This window comes from Pecten maximus, chromosome 1, assembly GCF_902652985.1.
Source record: "Pecten maximus chromosome 1, xPecMax1.1, whole genome shotgun sequence".
Lineage (NCBI taxonomy): Eukaryota > Metazoa > Mollusca > Bivalvia > Pectinida > Pectinidae > Pecten > Pecten maximus.
Window position 1 is genome coordinate 182,567 of NC_047015.1, and position 26,022 is coordinate 208,588.

At 38.0% G+C, this 26,022-nt stretch overlaps 1 protein-coding gene across 3 annotated transcripts in view; it reads right to left on the reverse strand.

Annotated features, from left to right (window-relative positions):
* LOC117321734 (CDP-diacylglycerol--glycerol-3-phosphate 3-phosphatidyltransferase, mitochondrial-like) overlaps positions 1–26,022 on the reverse strand; it is a 53,451-nt gene that overhangs the window by 8,808 nt on the left and 18,621 nt on the right. For all 3 annotated transcript variants that reach the window (XR_004531404.1, XR_004531403.1, XM_033876256.1), the window contains exons 3-7: positions 12,312–12,389; positions 10,700–10,989; positions 8,370–8,551; positions 6,594–6,898; positions 751–976 (exon numbers count right to left, since the gene is read on the reverse strand). Coding sequence is in view for 1 of the 3 variants with exons in the window: in XM_033876256.1 (XP_033732147.1) it covers positions 751–976; positions 6,594–6,898; positions 8,370–8,551; positions 10,700–10,989; positions 12,312–12,389 (1,081 nt within the window). In the remaining 2 variants the exon portion in view is untranslated. The remainder of the gene's footprint in view (positions 1–750; positions 977–6,593; positions 6,899–8,369; positions 8,552–10,699; positions 10,990–12,311; positions 12,390–26,022) is intronic.

Consider the following 26,022-nt stretch of genomic DNA (forward strand, 5'->3'; position numbering starts at 1 on the left):
GAACTGAAAAACATCTCTCCATTACTTTTCAAACCAGGGGAACCTATATATGAAATTTCAGAAAGATCCCTTCAATACTTTCTGAGAAATAGTGATAACAACTTCAATGGTCAAAATCAAAGATGGCTGCCTGTCGGCCATGTTATTTTCCGACTGGTCCAAAAATGCAATATGCATAACTAGGGACCAAGGGCAAACTACATATGAAATTTGAGAAAGATCCCTTCAGTACTTTATGAGAAAATAGCGATAACAAACTTCAATGGTCAAAATCCAAGATGGCTGCCTGTCGGCCATGTTGTTTTCCGACTAGTCCCAAAATTCAATATGCATAACAAGGGACCAAGGGGTACCTACATATAAAATTTGAGAAAGATCCCTTCAGTACTTTCTGAGAAATAGTGATAACAAGAATTGTTAACGGATGGACAGACAGACCATGAACCACGAACGCAGGGCGATTTGAATAGCCCACCATTTGATGATGGTGGGCTAAAAATTTGTATCACTAATTCCCATTGGTCAACATTGTTGTGATAGCGGGATTGCTGTGGGAGCGATCGCATAGCAACATCGCTAAGGCGACACTGCAGGGTGCTTTTTATCCCCATCTCCTGTCGCTTCTACAGGGTTTTAGTACAAAATCACTTTCTTAGGTCTGTTTGGACCAAATCCTTTCAGTCCTACAGAAGAAAAAAAGATTAAAAAGAATTTACTACTCTCCTAGGAGAGCTAAAAATGAATTCATACCAAAGTTGCTGGAGCCAATAATTGTCATGGCAGGGAGGTTGGAGTGGCTGAGATAGTACCATAGGCCCTTCACATGGAAAGACCAAGTCTCGTGGAAGTATTCCTGCAGCTGTATTCGTGATTTCTGGTCGCCCTGACAAATCCTGTTGTAAAACTCCTTAGCAGTCTGCACATAAACGAAAGGCACTGCCCCAGACACACCTTTCGCACCAAAGAATCCATTTGTCTGCAAACAATATTTTATATATCTTTTTAGAACATAATAATACATGTAGACAATATTTGGTTTGTCTGAATAATATGCATATTATGAAAGTTAATCAATGTATATATTGCAGAATATATAAGAAAGGCAAATGACTATAACTATAGTTTTAAACAGTTTTTTCACATGTACAACTACACTTTACGATCAACCTACATTTTGTTACATCCGGTGAAGCTTCCGTCATGTGGATGGGGCCGATAGTCCAATATGGAATATTTTACATATCGACTAATATTAAAAGGTGTGAAGATGTTTTGTTTCAATATCAATTACAATTGATCAGATGATACTGGTCGTATTTCCGACATCGCTGTTGTCTAAAAAAACATCAGAGGCTTCATTTACGAAAACAACCCCCTTTGGGCCTCATTTAAATTAAATGCGAAACTAGGGCTTCTAGCTCTACTTGCATTGAGAAGATTAACGAACTGATGCGCTTCAATGAAGTGTGACATTGTTTCATAATTGTCGTGTTGATTATACACTAGGCCATCCGTCATAATGCCCCCTTGGGATATATATATTGGATACCTGTACAAATCACCTACGTAGGTCCCGAGACAATAAGGCTTCACACAATACCCGTCACAGTTGTTGTTTCACGGTTGACTGGCCTGACCTCGTGTCATAATCGCTCAGGTAAGGCCAGTATTCAGAAGTAATTTTTGGTATATTTTAACAGGAACCAGACGCAAAATCAGTCCGGTGTTCGAAATTCAGAGGGATCGGTATTTGGCAGTTTTTTAATACTATAATAAAGAAGGACCAATTCCGTACAATGTCAATTCGTTCGGTATTCAGAGGTGTTCGGTTTTTAGAAGGTTCGGTTTTCGGAAGTTGCACTGTACTATCATCGTGTGTTAACACATACATGTACTATCATCGTGTGTAAACACATACATGTACTATCATCGTGTGTTAACACATACATGTACTATCATCATGTGTTAACACATACATGTACTATCATCGTGTGTTAACACATACATGTACTATCATCGTGTGTTAACACATACATGTACTATAATCGTGTGTTAACACATACATGTACTATAACCGTGTGTTAACACATACATGTACTATCACCGTGTGTTAACACATACATGTACTATCATTGTGTGTTAACACATACATGTACTATAATCGTGTGTTAACACATACATGTACTATCATTGTGTGTTAACACATACATGTACTATCATCGTGTGTTAACACATACATGTACTATAATCGTGTGTTAACACATACATGTACTATAACCGTGTGTTAACACATACATGTACTATCACCGTGTGTTAACACATACATGTACTATCATCGTGTGTTAACACATACATGTACTCTCATCGTGTGTTAACACATACATGTACTATCATCGTGTGTTAACACATACATGTACTATCATCGTGTGTTAACACATACATGTTCTGTAATTGTGTGTTAACACATACATGTACTATCATCGTGTGTAAACACATACATGTACTATCATCGTGTGTTAACACATACATGTACTATCATCGTGTGTTAACACATACATGTACTATAACCGAGTGTTAACACATACATGTACTATCATCGTGTGTTAACACATACATGTACTATCATCGTGTGTTAACACATACATGTACTATCATCGTGTGTAACACATACATGTACTATCATCTCATCGTGTGTTAACACATACATGTACTATCATCGTGTGTTAACACATACATGTACTATAACCGAGTGTTAACACATACATGTACTATCATCGTGTGTTAACACATACATGTACTATCATCGTGTGTTAACACATACATGTACTATCATCGTGTGTTAACACATACATGTACTATCATTGTGTGTTAACACATACATGTTCTGTAATTGTGTGTTAACACATACATGTACTATCATCGTGTGTTAACACATACATGTACTATCATCGTGTGTTAACACATACATGTACTATCATCGTGTGTTAACACATACATGTACTATAACCGTGTGTTAACACATACATGTACTATCATCGTGTGTTAACACATACATGTTCTGTAATTGTGTGTTAACACATACATGTACTATCATCGTGTGTTAACACATACATGTACTATAACCGTGTGTTAACACATACATGTACTATCATTGTGTTAACACATACATGTACTATCATCGTGTGTTAACACATACATGTACTATCATCGTGTGTTAACACATACATGTACTATAACCGTGTGTTAACACATACATGTACTATCATCGTGTGTTAACACATACATGTACTATCATCGTGTGTTAACACATACATGTACTATCATCGTGTGTTAACACATACATGTACTATCATCGTGTGTTAACACATACATGTACTATCATCGTGTGTTAACACATACATGTACTATCATCGTGTGTTAACACATACATGTACTATCATCGTGTGTTAACACATACATGTACTATCATCGTGTGTTAACACATACATGTACTATCATCGTGTGTTAACACATACATGTACTATCATCGTGTGTAACACATACATGTACTATCATCGTGTGTTAACACATACATGTACTATCATCGTGTGTTAACACATACATGTACTATAATCGTGTGTTAACACATACATGTACTATCATCGTGTGTTAACACATACATGTACTATCATCGTGTGTTAACACATACATGTACTATCATCGTGTGTTAACACATACATGTACTATCATCGTGTGTTAACACATACATGTACTATCATCGTGTGTTAACACATACATGTTCTGTAATTGTGTGTTAACACATACATGTACTATCATCGTGTGTTAACACATACATGTACTATCATCGTGTGTTAACACATACATGTACTATCATCGTGTGTTAACACATACATGTACTATCATCGTGTGTTAACACATACATGTACTATCATCGTGTGTTAACACATACATGTACTATCATCGTGTGTTAACACATACATGTACTATCATCGTGTGTTAACACATACATGTACTATCATCGTGTGTTAACACATACATGTACTATCATCGTGTGTTAACACATACATGTACTATCATCGTGTGTTAACACATACATGTACTATCATCGTGTGTTAACACATACATGTACTATCATCGTGTGTTAACACATACATGTACTATCATCGTGTGTTAACACATACATGTACTATCATCGTGTGTTAACACATACATGTACTATCATCGTGTGTTAACACATACATGTACTATCATCGTGTGTTAACACATACATGTACTATCATCGTGTGTTAACACATACATGTACTATCATCGTGTGTTAACACATACATGTACTATCATCGTGTGTTAACACATACATGTACTATCATCGTGTGTTAACACATACATGTACTATCATCGTGTGTTAACACATACATGTACTATCATCGTGTGTTAACACATACATGTACTATCATCGTGTGTTAACACATACATGTACTATCATCGTGTGTTAACACATACATGTACTATCATCGTGTGTTAACACATACATGTACTATCATCGTGTGTTAACACATACATGTACTATCATCGTGTGTTAACACATACATGTACTATCATCGTGTGTTAACACATACATGTACTATCATCGTGTGTAAACACATACATGTACTATCATCGAGTGTTAACACATACATGTACTATCATCGTGTGTTAACACATACATGTACTATAACCGAGTGTTAACACATACATGTACTATCATCGTGTGTTAACACATACATGTACTATCATCGTGTGTTAACACATACATGTACTATCATCGTGTGTTAACACATACATGTACTATCATTGTGTGTTAACACATACATGTTCTGTAATTGTGTGTTAACACATACATGTACTATCATCGTGTGTTAACACATACATGTACTATAACCGTGTGTTAACACATACATGTACTATCATCGTGTGTTAACACATACATGTACTATCATCGTGTGTTAACACATACATGTACTATCATCGTGTGTTAACACATACATGTACTATAACCGTGTGTTAACACATACATGTACTATCATCGTGTGTTAACACATACATGTTCTGTAATTGTGTGTAAGGCAATACTGTGACAATATAGAATATATCCTATGCAGGAGCTCCGTCCTGCTTCGCAGCTAAGTGCTGAGTGAATGGGACATACAGGGTAGACAGGGTGGTGATGTGTGCAGGTGGAATCACGTGCAACTCGCTCACGACACGATATACCCGTGGTGACACGGGTACATCCAAAACAGCACAAATCAGTGTGACTTAGTGCAATGAGTACACCCTGTTACACATGTACTATCATCGTGTGTTAACACATACATGTACTATAACCGTGTGTTAACACATACATGTACTATCATCGTGTGTTAACACATACATGTACTATAACCGTGTGTTAACACATACATGTACTATCATCGTGTGTTAACACATACATGTACTATCATCATGTGTTAACACATACATGTACTATCATCATGTGTTAACACATACATGTACTATCATCATGTGTTAACACATACATGTACTATCATCGTGTGTTAACACATACATGTACTATCATCGTGTGTTAACACATACATGTACTATCATCGTGTGTTAACACATACATGTACTATAACCGTGTGTTAACACATACATGTACTATAACCGTGTGTTAACATATACATGTACTATCATCGTGTGTTAACACATACATGTACTATCATCGTGTGTTAACACATACATGTACTATCTGTCTGAAATCCTGTAGTTCACATTAACGCTCAACATCATTCGGTGTTTACACTATCTGTCTGAAATCCTTTGAATCAAGTTAACCTGCTTTTAGGATAAGATGATGGATGGATGACTAATAATGCACCACGGCATAGACTCACCTGTCCTTCAATTGCAATTTATTGCTATAAAAGGGGATTGATTACATACATTGCCATTAGTACTAAGAAGTGTTTTGTTTTGAGAGGGATCGGTTTGCACTGTGTCAGGATTTTAAAACCTACCAAGCTTCAAATTAATTGGGTGAAAAGTAAAAGAGGACATGTTCAGACAAATATCAAATCCTGAGAAAAACAAAAAGCAATATCTTCTGCAAATATAGTTGAATCAAAATGTCATTAAGGGAACCAACCTGTACATATTATGTTAACCATGTATACCAAGACCCAAATATGGACAAAATTTCCCCTATTGGGCCGTTCCTCTAGCCCCACGGAGGTTAGACTCATCATTTATGCAAAATCTGTTACCCATCCCCCAAGAATGTTTCTTACCAATTTTGGTTAAAATCTAGTCAGTACTTTATGACAAGTAGTGACTTAAAGGAAATATTGACGACAACAAGTGACGGATGCAGCTTTGGGCCAAGTGAGCTAAAAAGGAAGGAGAAGATCTCTGGATAAACAAAAAGTTAACACCAGAAGGATGCCATATCATATTATTCCCATTTATATTTCTAAAGTGATAAAGTCAGGTGTAACTTTGAATCTTGACTAATGATATGGTCAAGTGTATATCTTTGATCTTGAACAATAACATGGATCACACAAGTGAAATCTTACCTCTGGTGAAGACATTAAGATTTTAAATTGAGCATCCGTTTCTTGTAGAATAATCTGCATATAGTCGTCTGTCAAGTTGAAGTATCCAGAAGCCAGCAGCAACTTCTCCTCCTTCCTGGCTTTTCTTAACATGCGTTTCATAACTTGTTCATCATTCTGGATGCCTAGGGGGCCCATCTGTATTAGAGGGTACACCCAGGTGTCCACATCATCCCTTGGCAGATGTGCTTTACTCATCTCATCTCTAACAATATCTAGGATCCTCTGGCGGGCCTCTTTCTTGTACCCTTCACCATCATCTTTGTCTAAAATGAGGAAAAACAAGAGGCTCTTGGGCCTTACTGGTCACCTGAGTCATAAACATATATATACATATTTACAATGTAATTCTAAGCACTTTCTATCAATAATAGTAAAGTTTAACCTTAAACCTCCCCCATCCCCCTTTATCCATGAAGAGTACATTATTCTGCATGTACCACATCTTGTTAATAAGATCTTTGAAATTTCAGTCAATTTTACCCTTTTTGGCTCTGCCCCTCAGTTCCTCAGGGTCAGCCAGGGTCAATATGTTCACACCATCAAAATGTTATCACATACTTATGTTTCTAGCCAAGTTTTAATTATTTCAAACGATGTAGTGCCCGTAGTGTTCCAATAACAGGTCATGTCATTTATTAACTAAGGATATTTCCTTCAATTAAGCTAAGAGAGAGATGCTAGTGTCTGTGGTGTTGAACACAACAAAATCCTAATGTCAACCAATCAGAAGCCACACAACGCTGCTATATTGTAAATATGCAAATCCAAATTAGTGCTTGCATTATTAAAATAAATCTAAATATCAAATTTGAATAATATTTCAGTCAATAAGATTGCACTCACAATAAGTTGCTATTTTGCTGAATCAGCTAAAAGAAATCAAATGTGTTCCTTTTGTCAATGAGTTCTGACCAATCAGCAGACATTCATTAATATTTTGTCCAATCATTATTGCATATGTGTTCATGATACCATATTAACATATAAACCTAATTGGAACATATCCGGACATGTTTAAAATGCATCCTATTACATATTTCTATTTGGTTATCATGATTACCCACTGAAAATAATAGGCAATTCATATATACACAGGTTGTGTCAGTGTTAATTGCAATGTCGAAATACACACATATCACATTTGAACATATCATATGTTAATAAGCCACTGCAGCATTTTTCTTTTTTTATTATAATCAGCAAAATATTTTCATAATTCTATAGTTTGATACACAGAAATTACACATAATGATGTGTTTCACCTTCCCCTCTTTTACAGTACAGTAAATTTTCCATACGAAATATAGAACACAAAAGTATACTTTTAGGCTACTTTTAGTAAATACTAATTCCTACTTTTTTGAAAAAGTACACAAAAAAAATATGGACTTGAAAATTTTTAAAGTACTTTTTAAATCTTACCTAGAATTTTTTGGAAAGATTGTGAAAATATGAATGTACTTTTTTTAGACTTATCTTTGGACAATTTTCACTTATTGCATGGAGTAACAGCATATTATTTTCCAACTTTAACTTTTTCAGTAGACTGTAAATCTAGGACTTTAAAAAACTCCCAAGATTAACCTAAACAAATATTAAACAAAATACCGAAAATTATGAAATGTTGGTATCAGATCTTTTCAATATCAATTATATTTCAAACAAGAGGCCCATGGGCTAATTTTAAAGATGTTATAAAACAGGAAATGAGAACAGCTGAAATGATATACTAACCATCAAAAGGATGAGCGTCACAATGTGGTGATAAAGTGACAGTATTGTCAAAGTGGAGGACAAAAGAGGAAGCAGTTACACCCTTCACCAAAGTCGAAAAAAAGTTGGCCATCTCTGTACAATCATTGAACAAGATGTAGCGGTCCTGTCGATCGGTGAAGTAAGACTCACTTAGATTTGCCCTGAAACAATATAATAAGTTCATAATCTAAGTGCATCAGTAGCATGCTTTGATTTTATGAATAAATTCTTCAGAAAATTCATGAAATTGGTATTACATTCATTCTGAAACAGGAATCAGGAGTGCAAAATTCTCTAAATCATATATAGATGCTCTAGAGTGACACTCCAGGAACAGTGATGTACCATTCCTCTAGTGTGACACTCCAGGAACAGTGATGTACCATTCCTCTAGTGTGACACTCCAGGAACAGTGATGTACCATTTCTCTAGTGTGACACTCCAGGAACAGTGATGTACCATTCCTCTAGTGTGACACTCCAGGAACGGTGATGTACCATTCCTCTAGTGTGACAGTCCAGGAACAGTGATGTACCATTCCTCTAGTGTGACCCTCCAGGAACGGTGATGTACCATTTCTCTAGTGTGACACTCCAGGAACAGTGATGTACCATTCCTCTAGTGTGACACTCCAGGAACGGTGATGTACCATTCCTCTAGTGTGACAGTCCAGGAACAGTGATGTACCATTCCTCTAGTGTGACACTCCAGGAACAGTGATGTACCATTCCTCTAGTGTGACACTCCAGGAACGGTGATGTACCATTCCTCTAGTGTGACACTCCAGGAACAGTGATGTACCATTCCTCTAGTGTGACACTCCAGGAACGGTGATGTACCATTCCTCTAGTGTGACACTCCAGGAACAGTGATGTACCATTCCTCTAGTGTGACACTCCAGGAACAGTGATGTACCATTCCTCTAGTGTGACACTCCAGGAACAGTGATGTACCATTTCTCTAGTGTGACACTCCAGGAACAGTGATGTACCATTTCTCTAGTGTGACACTCCAGGAACAGTGATGTACCATTCCTCTAGTGTGACAGTCCAGGAACAGTGATGTACCATTCCTCTAGTGTGACAGTCCAGGAACAGTGATGTACCATTCCTCTAGTGTGACAGTCCAGGAACAGTGATGTACCATTCCTCTAGTGTGACACTCCAGGAACGGTGATGTACCATTCCTCTAGTGTGACACTCCAGGAACAGTGATGTACCATTCCTCTAGTGTGACACTCCAGGAACAGTGATGTACCATTCCTCTAGTGTGACACTCCAGGAACGGTGATGTACCATTCCTCTAGTGTGACACTCCAGGAACAGTGATGTACCATTCCTCTAGTGTGACATTCATGAAACAGGGGGGCCAGAGTCACCATTTATGCAAAGTCTGTTTTCCATTTGAAGCAAATTTTGAAGGACGACAGATGGAGGACGACAGATGACGGACCATTGTACAAGCTCACCGGCCATGTGAGCTAATAAATTTGAGTGAATTAAACTAAGGGCAATAAGTTTCATGAAATTCTGTTCAGAAATAAACTTAAACTTTTCACAGTGCTGACAAAATTATATTTGAATTAAATAAATTTAAGGCAATAACATAGAATATGAACCTTTCATTTCTTCCGAAGGAGAAGGATTTTGAATAATTTGCTGCATTTCCCCTCTTGGGCCTGTCCCTCAGGATCGTGGGTATCCAGACTTACTGTTTATATAAAAATGGTTCCCCTAATTCACCCAGGATTCTACAGACCAAATCTTTTCAATTCTACAGAAGAAGGATTTTAAAGATTTTGCTATTTTTCCCTTGATTGGGCATGTTGCAGCCCCCCTACATAATTGATTTCACTTTAACCATGGATGCATCCCACCAAATATGAACCAAATCCTTTCATTCCTACAGAAGAAGGCTTTTAAGAATTTGACAAATTTCCACTATGAGGCCCGTCCCTCAGGCCATTCGGGGCTAGATCCACCATTTATACAAAATTGGTTCCCTTTTGCCCAGGGATGCTTCAGCCCAAATTCAAAATCCACAGAATTATTCATGATGTTGTTTAGGAAAATTTGACAAAGAAAGACAGATGACGGACGCTGCAACATGCCATATGCTCACTGACCCCACAGGCCAAAGGAGCTAAAAATATCAGAACTTCACAGAAACTTGGTGCTGGGGAGGTATATACAGCTGGCAGACTGACTAACAACTGGTACTGTATTAAATGTTAAACTTTAAAGACACTTAGTGCAGGTGACCTAGAAGCATATTTTTACCAAATTGATGAATTTGACTTTGTGACTTACCCACTGATGATGAAACTGTCATCAAACAAATACATTTTCATGTGATGCAATCCTACAATTTCGTCAAATCGCTGTGGCAGTAGGGAGCGTAGCAGACCACGCAGATTGGGAGAGTGAAAAAGATGGACATGAACCATTCCCTTGAATTCTTTTAAGAGTGGTGTCAGCATTGTTCTTGATGAGTTCTCATGTCCACGTGAACCACGGACAAAGTCCAACAGTACATGCACCTCGAAGTCCTCATCATTGTTTCTCTGGGCTTCGAGACAGGCCTCGCGTATGTTATTCACCTTGAGAAACACCAATGAGATGGACATTCAAATACTTCATAATTATTGTTACAGGTCACATGATTTGTATATGTTACAGGTCACATGATTTGTCTATCTGTAATTACATTTAACTATGACTCAAAAACTGCATACTTTTAGTAGTCTTCATTCAATACAGTATGTTTTACACTAAGCATCTATTTATAATAATGTTACAAACTGATCCAGAACAAGCAAGCAGGGTTACAGTGATATAGTTATAGATTCAATGACTTTTAAGAAAACAGTTATGATGGTGTTATAGTAGAGTAAATGACCTCTATAGAAACAATTATTATGAGGTCAGGTGAGCTAAAAATTGAATTTTACCTTTCTAAACTGGTGACCTTGAACTTTGGTCAGTAGAATTCCTTGTTTACTTCTTAATACTTATATCTTCATTATATAATAAGAAAACCTTCATTAGTGAAAAGTTACAAAATTTGACTTTTACCTTTGAACTTAATGAGCTTGACCTTTGATTAGGGTTAGGTATGGCCAAAATTTTCATATTGCAATATATTGCAAACTCACGTACTAGTCTGCTACACGCAAAACAGGTGCCTGTATGTATGACGTCCAGTTACTGGTTCCCCCCGCATCCTTTTTATTATTGTCCCATTGACACATTTTAGTCAGAAATATTCCAATATATTTGATTTTCCCATTTTGTTTTTAATAATTTCATAGTCAGCGCTAGTGAGTTTATTTGGTTCTGCCATGCTGCAAATAATGAAACAGAAACTGCTATATTATCTAATGCAAGAACCAAGACCAAAGACTGTTTACAGATTAAACTTAAATCTTGCTTAAAAACAAAATTAACAAGAAATCTCTGTGAAATAAAATATCAAGGTCCAGAATTTTTTATTTTTTTTACAACTGCTGACAGCTGGCTTTATGAGTTGGCGCTTGGGTGGCATTGATTGTTTAAAGTTACATTTTACAGTTACAGTTTGTTGTTTATTTACATATTGTGATATATCAATATTCAATTACCGTATCATAATATATCATCGTAAAATAAAACAAAGCAATTAATCAATATTACGATGATATATATATCGCACAGCCCTACCTTTGATGTTGACTTTTTATCTGAGTATGTGTTTTTGTAAACTGAACATGTTGACCAAGTTTCATATAAATTGGTCAAAAAATACCGAATTATAGCTATATATATATGTAGCTATAGCTAGAGTTCTGTGGACGGATGGCTAACTGAGTGATTACCATAGGGGGCAATATGGGGCCCTAATTATAGAAATAAGGACTTCTGAGGATTTTTAATCAGTACATACCAGTTCCTGTTCCAGGATTCCAGTTCCTAGGTAGAGCGAGGCAAGAACCACTCTTTTCTTTGCCTGCTTCACTCTGATCTGAAAGAGAGTTTGTCCATAATATAGAATTAATTGAAACAAGAGGTCCAGAGGGCCTGTATCACTCACCAGGTTGGATTTGACCTAACTTCAAAAAAGTGTTCATGTTTAATTTGTTAATATAGCTTTATTTGTTGAACAATGCTATATGTGGTTATGGGGTGGGGATCTCAACAGTTTCAAAATATAGAACCAAGAATTTAAGTCACTAGGGGTTGAAAAAAATACTGTTATTTCTACAGGACTGTTACTGGATGGAGATCCCAAAGGTTTCAAAAACAAGAGGTATATATATAGGCCTAAACGCTCACCTGCTGTAATTATAGCCCTAGGTCTCATCCTAGGTGTCCATTTCTGTTATCCTAATATAATTATTGAAAAAGTAGGTCACAGTGACCTAATTTTGTAATATTTGCTATCGGCATGCCTTTCCCATCCTAGATGTCCATTTCTGTTGCCCTAATGTAATTATTGAAAAAAGTAGGTCTCGGTGACCTAATTTTGCAATATTTGCATGCCTTTCTCATCCTAGATATCAATGGATGTTTCCTATCATTATTATTTAAAAAGTAGGTCACAGTGACCTAATTTTGCAATATTAGTTATCGGAATGCCTTTCTCACTCTAGATGTCCATTCCTGTTGCCCTGATATAATTATTGATAAAGTAGGTCACAGTGACCTAATTTTGTAATATTTGCTTTCGGCATGCTTTTCTCATCTTTTGGCATGCTTTTCTCATCCTAGATGTCCATTTCTGTTGCCATAATATATTTATTGAAAAAGTAGGTCACTGACCTAATGTTGCAATATTCAGGATGATGTCAATTGATGTTCTATCATTAGTATTCAAAAAGGAGGTCACTGACCTAATTTTGCAAAATCCAGGATGAGCATATATGGTATTCATCCTAGATGTTGTCTTACTTTTCATTTGCATTCATCCTAGATGTTGTCTTACTTTTCATTTGCACAAGTTACAACATAGAACAATGGGAAGAGTGATATATAAGTCACCAAAGGTCACAGGTTGAATTGGTCACCAATAGTATCAATGTGACATGCTTTCCACTTGCACATTATCACTACATAATATATATGCATATGACTAATCAATAAGAAACCTATAGACTCTCTCCAAATTTGATTTAAATTGTCAGAAGGTTTCTGATATTTACCGTAATTACACAAGGTACACTTAATACCCAAAACACATTTGTCAACAGCTAGTTATCAGTGATTTAAAGCTATACACTGGGTAACTGGACAGATTTCATCACTAAGTAATAGCTCTGGAGATAGGGCTCCATTCCCAGACCTCTGCTGCCTTTTATCTAATTAATTTTATTGTTTTAAACCAGCAATACTATGGCTTCATCCAGAGATTAAGCTTACAGGTGCTACTTGTCTTGTTATGAATGTTGTGCTCCATGTAATTGAACTTCTCAAATGGACTTTAGGAAACAGTATTATGAAAAGTCCATATCTAACAAAACTCAAACTATCTCATTTTAATTGCATGTCAAATTAGTGAATTTTATACAAACTCATTCGAAGAAATGAAATCAAAAGTTGTATTTAATGGAAATATGTCATAAGTATGCCTTACTACAATATATTTTATTCAAATTTAGGTACAATATTGTATATCTATTTAATAAGTTGCTATTGTATGTTCAATAACAATTAAAGTTGATTGTATTAAAAAAATAAGTATGTATTTTTTAGAAAAACTTCTGCTAGTTATAATTTATTGGAATAGTCTGTGTTATTGTCATGTGGTAATTTAAGTGTGAGAAAATGAAATGTGTATCATGTGTCAGTTGTGTGGCGAGTGAGAGCCCCCCTGTTTATTTATTTATTTATTTATGGGTTTTACGTCCGCTATTACGCTATTACGGCCTTACCCTGTGCGGGGACATTGTTTATATCTCGAAGGCTGACCCCAAGGCCCCAACCTAATTGGCAGCCTTCCAATTTTTACATGTTCTGGGGAATTAAATGTTTGTGTGTAAAAAAAAAAAAACAAAAAAAAGAATGGCATGATAAGGTACATAAACATATACCCGAAAAAAAAAGAAAAAAAAACTTACAGGTTTTGGCATCAAAACTAACTGGTAGCAGATAGTAGATAATCCAAAAGCATGGTTATCTTACACAAAGAAATGTTCTACAGAACTGAGAACTATATCATTCAAGTAAAGACACCTATTACTGCACAGCATTGAGGCAACACCTGGTATAATTGATGCATATATATACATAGTATAGTTATCCATTATCAAGAAGCATACATAGTTTTATACAAAATCAAAACAATAAAGATCACTTTTGCTCAAAATCTTCAATAGACAGAACTTACCTTTTTGAAAACTGATTTATATATTGAACCTGATCCAGGTCCTTTTCTTTAAAATAAAAATTCCAGAATGTCTCATCACGTTGATTGTGTTCTACACTATATGTGATTGTTTCTCAAGTGGGTGTGGGTGCTGCTGGCAGCCAAGCTAGTCATGACAGCTGCCAGTTCCCCCATTTGGGACCCCTACCAGCAATGTTCACACTGAAGATGTATAGAGTGTATACAGACAGGTACAAACCATACAATTACATCCATTAACAAGAGGCCAAGGGCCTCGTAGCTCTCTGGACGTTGATTTGAAATCCAGCTTGTTTGTATATACAGTTACGTGCCAATTTTAGTCTTTCAATTTTTTTAAATTTTGCTATATATTTCTTTGTATTTTCAACTTTGTGTATTGATCGTTTTAAATGAAATTTTGTACTCTCATAGAGAATTGTTTCCCGTTTCATCTCATAATATTTTCACTGTTTTCCGATGTATATGACTAGAGAAATCATATTTTTTTTTACAATACCTAATTTTTGAACGCCATTTTGACGTTATTTTAGTAACGTCATATAGAGAAATGGCGTCACACGGAAATTATCAGTGTAGAGAATTCTGTATTGCTCCATACTCAAAGGAAAAATAAATAAATATTATGAGAAGAAAATATGGACATTTCGTAATAACATGACGAAATATTGTCAAAATCCGTTCATAAACAATGTCAGGAAATTTCATTGAAAAAAAGTGGAAATACAAAGAATATATAGCAAAGGAAGAAAAATTGAAAGACTTTTGGCACGTCACTGTATTTGACCATTCTCTGCATCCATAAACAAGAGACCCAGAGGGCCTGTATTGCTCACCTAATTATTTCATGCATTATATGTTTACATCAAGTAAGCATATTGAGTCATGCCCCTCAAGCCCCTGGGGGCCAAGACTCACGGTTTATACAAAATTTATTCCCGTTGAAACTAGGATGCTTCAGACCAAATCCTTTCATTCATGTAGCAGAAGGATCTTAAAGAGTTTGTTATATGTTTCCCCTATAGGCCCCGCCCCTCAGACCCCTGAGAACCAAGATCCAAATATAAGTGCCCTGGGCCTTTTGGTTAGAGAGAATTCACTTGAACACACCTTTTAGTCCTTCATCCAAGCATGCTACAAGACAAATATCAGTGTCCTGGGCCTTTTGGTTAGTGAGAAGAAAATTTTTGAAAGATTTTCAAGACATTTGACCCCTGTGACCTTGAAAGTGGGTCAAGGTCATTGCTTTGAACAAACTTGGAAGCCCTTCATCCAAACATGCTACTGGCCAAAATATCAGTACCCTGGGCCTTCTGGTTATCAAGAAGAAGTCGTTTAAATAAAAAGTTTACGGACGGCGAACGACGACGGACGATGGCATGATGACTATAGGTCATCGGGTCAGATGACCTAAAAATGCTATATTTCCCCCTATTGGGCCAAGCCCCTCCAGTCCCTGGGGTCCCAGACCTACATGTACGGTTTATACTAATTGATTAACCCTTAACCTAAGGATGTTTCAGACCAAATATTTTCACTTCTGCATTAGAAGAAGGATTTTAAAGAATTTGATATATTTCCCCTAAAGGGCCCGACCAATAGTTAATACAAAACTTCAGATAAAATGTTTCACGGTTTTTGACTAGTAGTGATTTAAAGGAAAAGTTGACAGATGGACTTCGTGTGCTGCACCATGGCATAAGCTCCCCAGCCCTATACCTCGCGAGACACTCTGTACACTGTAGCTGACGACATAACACGCATAGCAGCAAATTTTTGCAGCGGCACAGGGATACGCGTGTTGCAACACATTACTATATACACATTACAGTGGGTTGATATAGGAACTTTGCCTTATAACTCCTCAGAATAACGTTCGGCATGTCCCTGTGACATGAGTATGTCCAAAATGACACCGTAAATTGACGATTACTCGAAAATGAAAACATTTAACAACTCAAATTTCTTGTCAAATCTAGTTCGTGTCGACCCCAATCATGTGTCTTGAAATCCATTCTGACAGTCCCACTGTTTCTGATATCCTCTGTCCACAAAATTTTAATAATTCTACTTCCGGCAAAAACATGAGAATGACTGCGTAAGCTCTCCTGGACTCCGTCCAGAGAGCTAAAAATCAGCCACTCATTATACATACCCCAAATTAAACTCGTCTCTTTATCATCACTATCTGGACCTTGTTATTGAATATCAACTCTAAACGATGTACCAGTCATTAGTTATCTTGTCCACAAACAAAAACTTAAGAACTTTTCCATAGCTCATCAGGAGATAATTGCAGTGGTGGTCATCTTGTAAATTCAATGAATTTTTGAAAGAAACACCTCTTGTTCAGAAATGTCACCAGAACATTCCTAGAAAGTCTTCTTAATATGAAGCAAATAATATTGGAGTTATAAGGAAAAACATAATTTCAAAGATGGCGATCATGGCAGCCATCTTGAATTTCATTTTCACTTAATACATACAAATATCTAGTCAGGACCTTCTAACTAATCATTTAATGCGAATTTCAACACTCTCGGTTAAAAAAAGTAAACGGACGACGCACGCCACACGCCGCATGACAGACGCCGGACAATACCCCATAGCAAAAGCTCACATGAGCCTTTGGCTCAGGTGAGCTAATAAAAGGACTTGGGTTAGAGTTAACCCTAACCCTTTCCCCTATCTGGCCCCACCCCTCTGGCCCGAGTGGGGTCAGAGTCACCATTTATACAAAATCTGGTTTCTTTCCCTGATGCATGTTTCTGACTAACTTTGGTTCAAATAAATTCAGCACTTTGTGACAAGTGGCGATTTAAATGACTTACCCCTTTTTCTACTATTGCCTCAGGGGGATCAGAGTCACCATTTATGTACAATCTGTTGACCTTCCTCTAAGGATCTTTATGACCAAATTTGGTTCAAATCCATTCAACATTTTGTGACAAGTGGCAATTCGAAGGACTAACTCCCTATTTCCCCTATTGGGCAATACCCATCTGGCCCCAGGGGTTTCAGAGTCACCATTTATGTAAAATCTGTTACCCTTCCCCCATGGATGTTTCTGACCAAATTTGGTTCAAATCCATTCAGTATTTCTGGGTCTTGATCCTGTTGACTTTAGGTCAATGTCATTCATTTAAAGTCTTGACATTAAACTTGGTAGTCCTTCATCCCAGTATGCTACTATGACAGATAGCAATAGCCTAATTTATGTTATGTAAATAAGTATTACATATAGATAACATGATATGGCTATCCACTGTATAGGTAGAGGTACCATGCTGGGCCAATGACCACATATATATGGTACAGGAGACTTTCTGAGCTAAAGATAGTTTGACTTTCTGAGCTAAAGATAGTTTAAGAGTTTATGTTTTGTTTTATATTTAAAACAATAAATAACTTAATAATGATTCTATTGAAGACTATAATATTCATACCATTAGATGACGCAAGTTGTCTAGAATTTGTACATTGTTTTAGAATTCAATAGACAACATTTGGAAGCTGTGTAGCTTTGTCTGTATTTCTATGTAACATTTATACTTAATTAATAATGGTTTTATATTATAATTTCTATATCAGTAGAACATCCTCTTTTAGATACAACTTTTATATTAATTGTAAATAGTAAAAAGTGTTTGTTATGACAAATGAAACTAGTGTAAGAAATACAAACTGGTCTTGTCAAGCATTATCCAGATCCCAAAATATAAGGAGTATATATATACAGGTCCTCAACTGCGAGGGACAAGCTAAACTTATATAGTAGGGGCTAAGAGCCCAAAATAAGGTTCATCAATCACAATAAAGTTCTATCTAAGATTAAGATATTTCAGATACTTTTTATGATCTTATATTAGTGTTCAGACTTAGGTTCAGAGCCAGACTGTGAACAGTATAAGAAGTTCAGATCTGTTGCACCACTATGCCCTTAGTGTATATTGACATAGATTCAGACATGTTGCACCACTATGCCCTATAGTGTATATTGACTTGGATTCAGACCTGTTGCACCACTATGCCCTGGTGTATATTGACTTGGATTCAGACCTGTTGCACCACTATGCCCTTAGTGTATATTGACTTGGATTCAGACCTGTTGCACCACTATGCCCTAGTGTATATTGACTTGGATTCAGACCTGTTGCACCACTATGCCCTATAGTGTATATTGACTTGGATTCAGACCTGTTGCACCACTATGCCCTATAGTGTATATTGACTTGGATTCAGACCTGTTGCACCACTATGCCCTATAGTGTATATTGACTTGGATTCAGACCTGTTGCACCACTATGCCCTAGTGTATATTGACTTGGATTCAGACCTGTTGCACCACTATGCCCTATAGTGTATATTGACATAGATTCAGACCTGTTGCACCACTATGCCCTTAGTGTATATTGACTTGGATTCAGACCTGTTGCACCACTATGCCCTATAGTGTATATTGACCTGGATTCAGACATGTTGCACCACTATGCCCTATAGTGTATATTGACTTGGATTCAGACCTGTTGCACCACTATGCCCTTAGTGTATATTGACTTGGATTCAGACCTGTTGCACCACTATGCCCTATAGTGTATATTGACTTGGATTCAGACCTGTTGCACCACTATGCCCTATAGTGTATATTGACTTGGATTCAGACCTGTTGCACCACTATGCCCTATAGTGTATATTGACTTGGATTCAGACCTGTTGCACCACTATGCCCTGGTGTATATTGACTTGGATTCAGACCTGTTGCACCACTATGCCCTATAGTGTATATTGACTTGGATTCAGACCTGTTGCACCACTATGCCCTGGTGTATATTGACTTGGATTCAGACCTGTTGCACCACTATGCCCTTAGTGTATATTGACTTGGATTCAGACCTGTTGCACCACTATGCCCTAGTGTATATTGACTTGGATTCAGACCTGTTGCACCACTATGCCCTATAGTGTATATTGACTTGGATTCAGACCTGTTGCACCACTATGCCCTATAGTGTATATTGACTTGGATTCAGACCTGTTGCACCACTATGCCCTATAGTGTATATTGACTTGGATTCAGACCTGTTGCACCACTATGCCCTATAGTGTATATTGACTTGGATTCAGACCTGTTGCACCACTATGCCCTGGTGTATATTGACTTGGATTCAGACCTGTTGCACCACTATGCCCTTAGTGTATATTGACATAGATTCAGACATGTTGCACCACTATGCCCTATAGTGTATATTGACTTGGATTCAGACCTGTTGCACCACTATGCCCTGGTGTATATTGACTTGGATTCAGACCTGTTGCACCACTATGCCCTTAGTGTATATTGACTTGGATTCAGACCTGTTGCACCACTATGCCCTAGTGTATATTGACTTGGATTCAGACCTGTTGCACCACTATGCCCTATAGTGTATATTGACTTGGATTCAGACCTGTTGCACCACTATGCCCTATAGTGTATATTGACTTGGATTCAGACCTGTTGCACCACTATGCCCTATAGTGTATATTGACTTGGATTCAGACCTGTTGCACCACTATGCCCTAGTGTATATTGACTTGGATTCAGACCTGTTGCACCACTATGCCCTATAGTGTATATTGACATAGATTCAGACCTGTTGCACCACTATGCCCTTAGTGTATATTGACTTGGATTCAGACCTGTTGCACCACTATGCCCTATAGTGTATATTGACCTGGATTCAGACATGTTGCACCACTATGCCCTATAGTGTATATTGACTTGGATTCAGACCTGTTGCACCACTATGCCCTTAGTGTACAGTGGACCCTCGATAATCCGAACACCTTCGTTCCCAGCCCAAACCGTCCGGATTACGAGTTTTCCGGACTACCGAATTTCGTCTACCAGGTCAAAAAAAATTGTTGTGTAAGAGTTATCTCCCTTGACTCTATACAATACGGGACGTTTTAATGACGTTTCATAAACACGTCTAATTGTCAGTCTTTTTAAAAAATAAATATACTTATGTTCTTGATATGATTCTTGTTTTCTTTTATTTTGTAGAAACTAAAAAATAAACAATGTTTTTAAAAGAACATGTGAAGTGAAAGTTGTTTTATTTATAGCGGACATATGTGACCTACAAACAACACACATGGGTTACGTCCCAGAGGTTCACAAACGAGTAGAAATTACATACGTTAAATACCTGAAATGAAAGACCCACTATGTACAATGTACGTTTTTTTACGTAAATTATGAACCTGAAATGAAAGACCCGGTAAATGTACCATGTGTGTAATTAATAACATGCATCTTTCAATGATTCGTCATTACACGTAACGGTGTTACAAGCCGATATCCTTGTTTACCCAATACAATTGTTAGTGATGTTAATTACCGATAATAAATTTATTACATGCATTTGTGATTGATTAAGTATCGTATCACATACTGTATGTTAGTGAATTAATTATTGCTAACTACGAAATAGCACTATGTAAAATAACTATAATAGATATTGTACGTCAAGTTGATAAAAGCAAGACCAGTCTACACTATAAAACCCTTTAATACTGAAGCATTTAGGTCGATCGTAAAGAAAAGCAATGTACCGTTATAAAAACAGAGCTACATTGTAACACAGGTAAACACCCGGGGCTATGACCTGGCAGCGGTCGCTATGACTACGCACAATGTCAAGCGATAGTCTGTACAGCTGTCGACACGGGTGACTTGCCCGACATTTTTCTCTCCTCGTGGTGAAAAAATCGTCCGGATTATCGGGGGAAATTTACTAATGAAAAGTACTTTCCGTTCCCAAAATGGGCTTCCGGAATCGGAAACCGAATTTCCGGACTGGTGAGTACAAATAACGTTACGGAAATCCGTTCCCGTGCTATTCCGTCCGGACTGCGAGTTTTCCGGACTATCGGCGTCCGGATTATCGCGCGTCCACTGTATATTGACTTGGATTCAGACCTGTTGCACCACTATGCCCTATAGTGTATATTGACTTGGATTCAGACCTGTTGCACCACTATGCCCTATAGTGTATATTGACTTGGATTCAGACCTGTTGCACCACTATGCCCTTAGTGTATATTGACTTGGATTCAGACCTGTTGCACCACTATGCCCTATAGTGTATATTGACTTGGATTCAGACCTGTTGCACCACTATGCCCTATAGTGTATATTGACTTGGATTCAGACCTGTTGCACCACTATGCCCTATAGTGTATATTGACTTGGATTCAGACCTGTTGCACCACTATGCCCTATAGTGTATATTGACTTGGATTCAGACCTGTTGCACCACTATGCCCTATAGTGTATATTGACTTGGATTCAGACCTGTTGCACCACTATGCCCTGGTGTATATTGACTTGGATTCAGACCTGTTGCACCACTATGCCCTATAGTGTATATTGACTTGGATTCAGACCTGTTGCACCACTATGCCCTGGTGTATATTGACTTGGATTCAGACCTGTTGCACCACTATGCCCTTAGTGTATATTGACTTGGATTCAGACCTGTTGCACCACTATGCCCTAGTGTATATTGACTTGGATTCAGACCTGTTGCACCACTATGCCCTATAGTGTATATTGACTTGGATTCAGACCTGTTGCACCACTATGCCCTATAGTGTATATTGACTTGGATTCAGACCTGTTGCACCACTATGCCCTGGTGTATATTGACTTGGATTCAGACCTGTTGCACCACTATGCCCTTAGTGTATATTGACATAGATTCAGACATGTTGCACCACTATGCCCTATAGTGTATATTGACTTGGATTCAGACCTGTTGCACCACTATGCCCTATAGTGTATATTGACTTGGATTCAGACCTGTTGCACCACTATGCCCTGGTGTATATTGACTTGGATTCAGACCTGTTGCACCACTATGCCCTATAGTGTATATTGACTTGGATTCAGACCTGTTGCACCACTATGCCCTGGTGTATATTGACTTGGATTCAGACCTGTTGCACCACTATGCCCTTAGTGTATATTGACTTGGATTCAGACCTGTTGCACCACTATGCCCTAGTGTATATTGACTTGGATTCAGACCTGTTGCACCACTATGCCCTATAGTGTATATTGACTTGGATTCAGACCTGTTGCACCACTATGCCCTATAGTGTATATTGACTTGGATTCAGACCTGTTGCACCACTATGCCCTGGTGTATATTGACTTGGATTCAGACCTGTTGCACCACTATGCCCTTAGTGTATATTGACTTGGATTCAGACATGTTGCACCACTATGCCCTATAGTGTATATTGACTTGGATTCAGACCTGTTGCACCACTATGCCCTTAGTGTATATTGACTTGGATTCAGACCTGTTGCACCACTATGCCCTTAGTGTATATTGACTTGGATTCAGACCTGTTGCACCACTATGCCCTAGTGTATATTGACTTGGATTCAGACCTGTTGCACCACTATGCCCTATAGTGTATATTGACTTGGATTCAGACCTGTTGCACCACTATGCCCTATAGTGTATATTGACTTGGATTCAGACCTGTTGCACCACTATGCCCTATAGTGTATATTGACTTGGATTCAGACCTGTTGCACCACTATGCCCTAGTGTATATTGACTTGGATTCAGACCTGTTGCACCACTATGCCCTATAGTGTATATTGACATAGATTCAGACCTGTTGCACCACTATGCCCTTAGTGTATATTGACTTGGATTCAGACCTGTTGCACCACTATGCCCTATAGTGTATATTGACTTGGATTCAGACCTGTTGCACCACTATGCCCTATAGTGTATATTGACTTGGATTCAGACCTGTTGCACCACTATGCCCTATAGTGTATATTGACTTGGATTCAGACCTGTTGCACCACTATGCCCTGGTGTATATTGACTTGGATTCAGACCTGTTGCACCACTATGCCCTATAGTGTATATTGACTTGGATTCAGACCTGTTGCACCACTATGCCCTGGTGTATATTGACTTGGATTCAGACCTGTTGCACCACTATGCCCTTAGTGTATATTGACTTGGATTCAGACCTGTTGCACCACTATGCCCTAGTGTATATTGACTTGGATTCAGACCTGTTGCACCACTATGCCCTATAGTGTATATTGACTTGGATTCAGACCTGTTGCACCACTATGCCCTATAGTGTATATTGACTTGGATTCAGACCTGTTGCACCACTATGCCCTGGTGTATATTGACTTGGATTCAGACCTGTTGCACCACTATGCCCTTAGTGTATATTGACATAGATTCAGACATGTTGCACCACTATGCCCTATAGTGTATATTGACTTGGATTCAGACCTGTTGCACCACTATGCCCTGGTGTATATTGACTTGGATTCAGACCTGTTGCACCACTATGCCCTTAGTGTATATTGACTTGGATTCAGACCTGTTGCACCACTATGCCCTAGTGTATATTGACTTGGATTCAGACCTGTTGCACCACTATGCCCTATAGTGTATATTGACTTGGATTCAGACCTGTTGCACCACTATGCCCTATAGTGTATATTGACTTGGATTCAGACCTGTTGCACCACTATGCCCTATAGTGTATATTGACTTGGATTCAGACCTGTTGCACCACTATGCCCTAGTGTATATTGACTTGGATTCAGACCTGTTGCACCACTATGCCCTATAGTGTATATTGACATAGATTCAGACCTGTTGCACCACTATGCCCTTAGTGTATATTGACTTGGATTCAGACCTGTTGCACCACTATGCCCTATAGTGTATATTGACCTGGATTCAGACATGTTGCACCACTATGCCCTATAGTGTATATTGACTTGGATTCAGACCTGTTGCACCACTATGCCCTTAGTGTATATTGACTTGGATTCAGACCTGTTGCACCACTATGCCCTATAGTGTATATTGACTTGGATTCAGACCTGTTGCACCACTATGCCCTATAGTGTATATTGACTTGGATTCAGACCTGTTGCACCACTATGCCCTATAGTGTATATTGACTTGGATTCAGACCTGTTGCACCACTATGCCCTGGTGTATATTGACTTGGATTCAGACCTGTTGCACCACTATGCCCTATAGTGTATATTGACTTGGATTCAGACATGTTGCACCACTATGCCCTATAGTGTATATTGACTTGGATTCAGACCTGTTGCACCACTATGCCCTATAGTGTATATTGACTTGGATTCAGACCTGTTGCACCACTATGTCCTATAGTGTATATTGACTTGGATTCAGACCTGTTGCACCACTATGCCCTGGTGTATATTGACTTGGATTCAGATCTGTTGCACCACTATGCCTTAGTGTATATTGACTTGGATTCAGACCTGTTGCACCACTATGCCCTAGTGTATATTGACTTGGATTCAGACCTGTTGCACCACTATGCCCTATAGTGTATATTGACTTGGATTCAGACCTGTTGCACCACTATGCCCTAGTGTATATTGACTTGGATTCAGACCTGTTGCACCACTATGCCCTATAGTGTATATTGACATAGATTCAGACCTGTTGCACCACTATGCCCTTAGTGTATATTGACTTGGATTCAGACCTGTTGCACCACTATGCCCTATAGTGTATATTGACCTGGATTCAGACATGTTGCACCACTATGCCCTATAGTGTATATTGACTTGGATTCAGACCTGTTGCACCACTATGCCCTTAGTGTATATTGACTTGGATTCAGACCTGTTGCACCACTATGCCCTATAGTGTATATTGACTTGGATTCAGACCTGTTGCACCACTATGCCCTATAGTGTATATTGACTTGGATTCAGACCTGTTGCACCACTATGCCCTATAGTGTATATTGACTTGGATTCAGACCTGTTGCACCACTATGCCCTGGTGTATATTGACTTGGATTCAGACCTGTTGCACCACTATGCCCTATAGTGTATATTGACTTGGATTCAGACATGTTGCACCACTATGCCCTATAGTGTATATTGACTTGGATTCAGACCTGTTGCACCACTATGCCCTATAGTGTATATTGACTTGGATTCAGACCTGTTGCACCACTATGTCCTATAGTGTATATTGACTTGGATTCAGACCTGTTGCACCACTATGCCCTGGTGTATATTGACTTGGATTCAGATCTGTTGCACCACTATGCCTTAGTGTATATTGACTTGGATTCAGACCTGTTGCACCACTATGCCCTAGTGTATATTGACTTGGATTCAGACCTGTTGCACCACTATGCCCTATAGTGTATATTG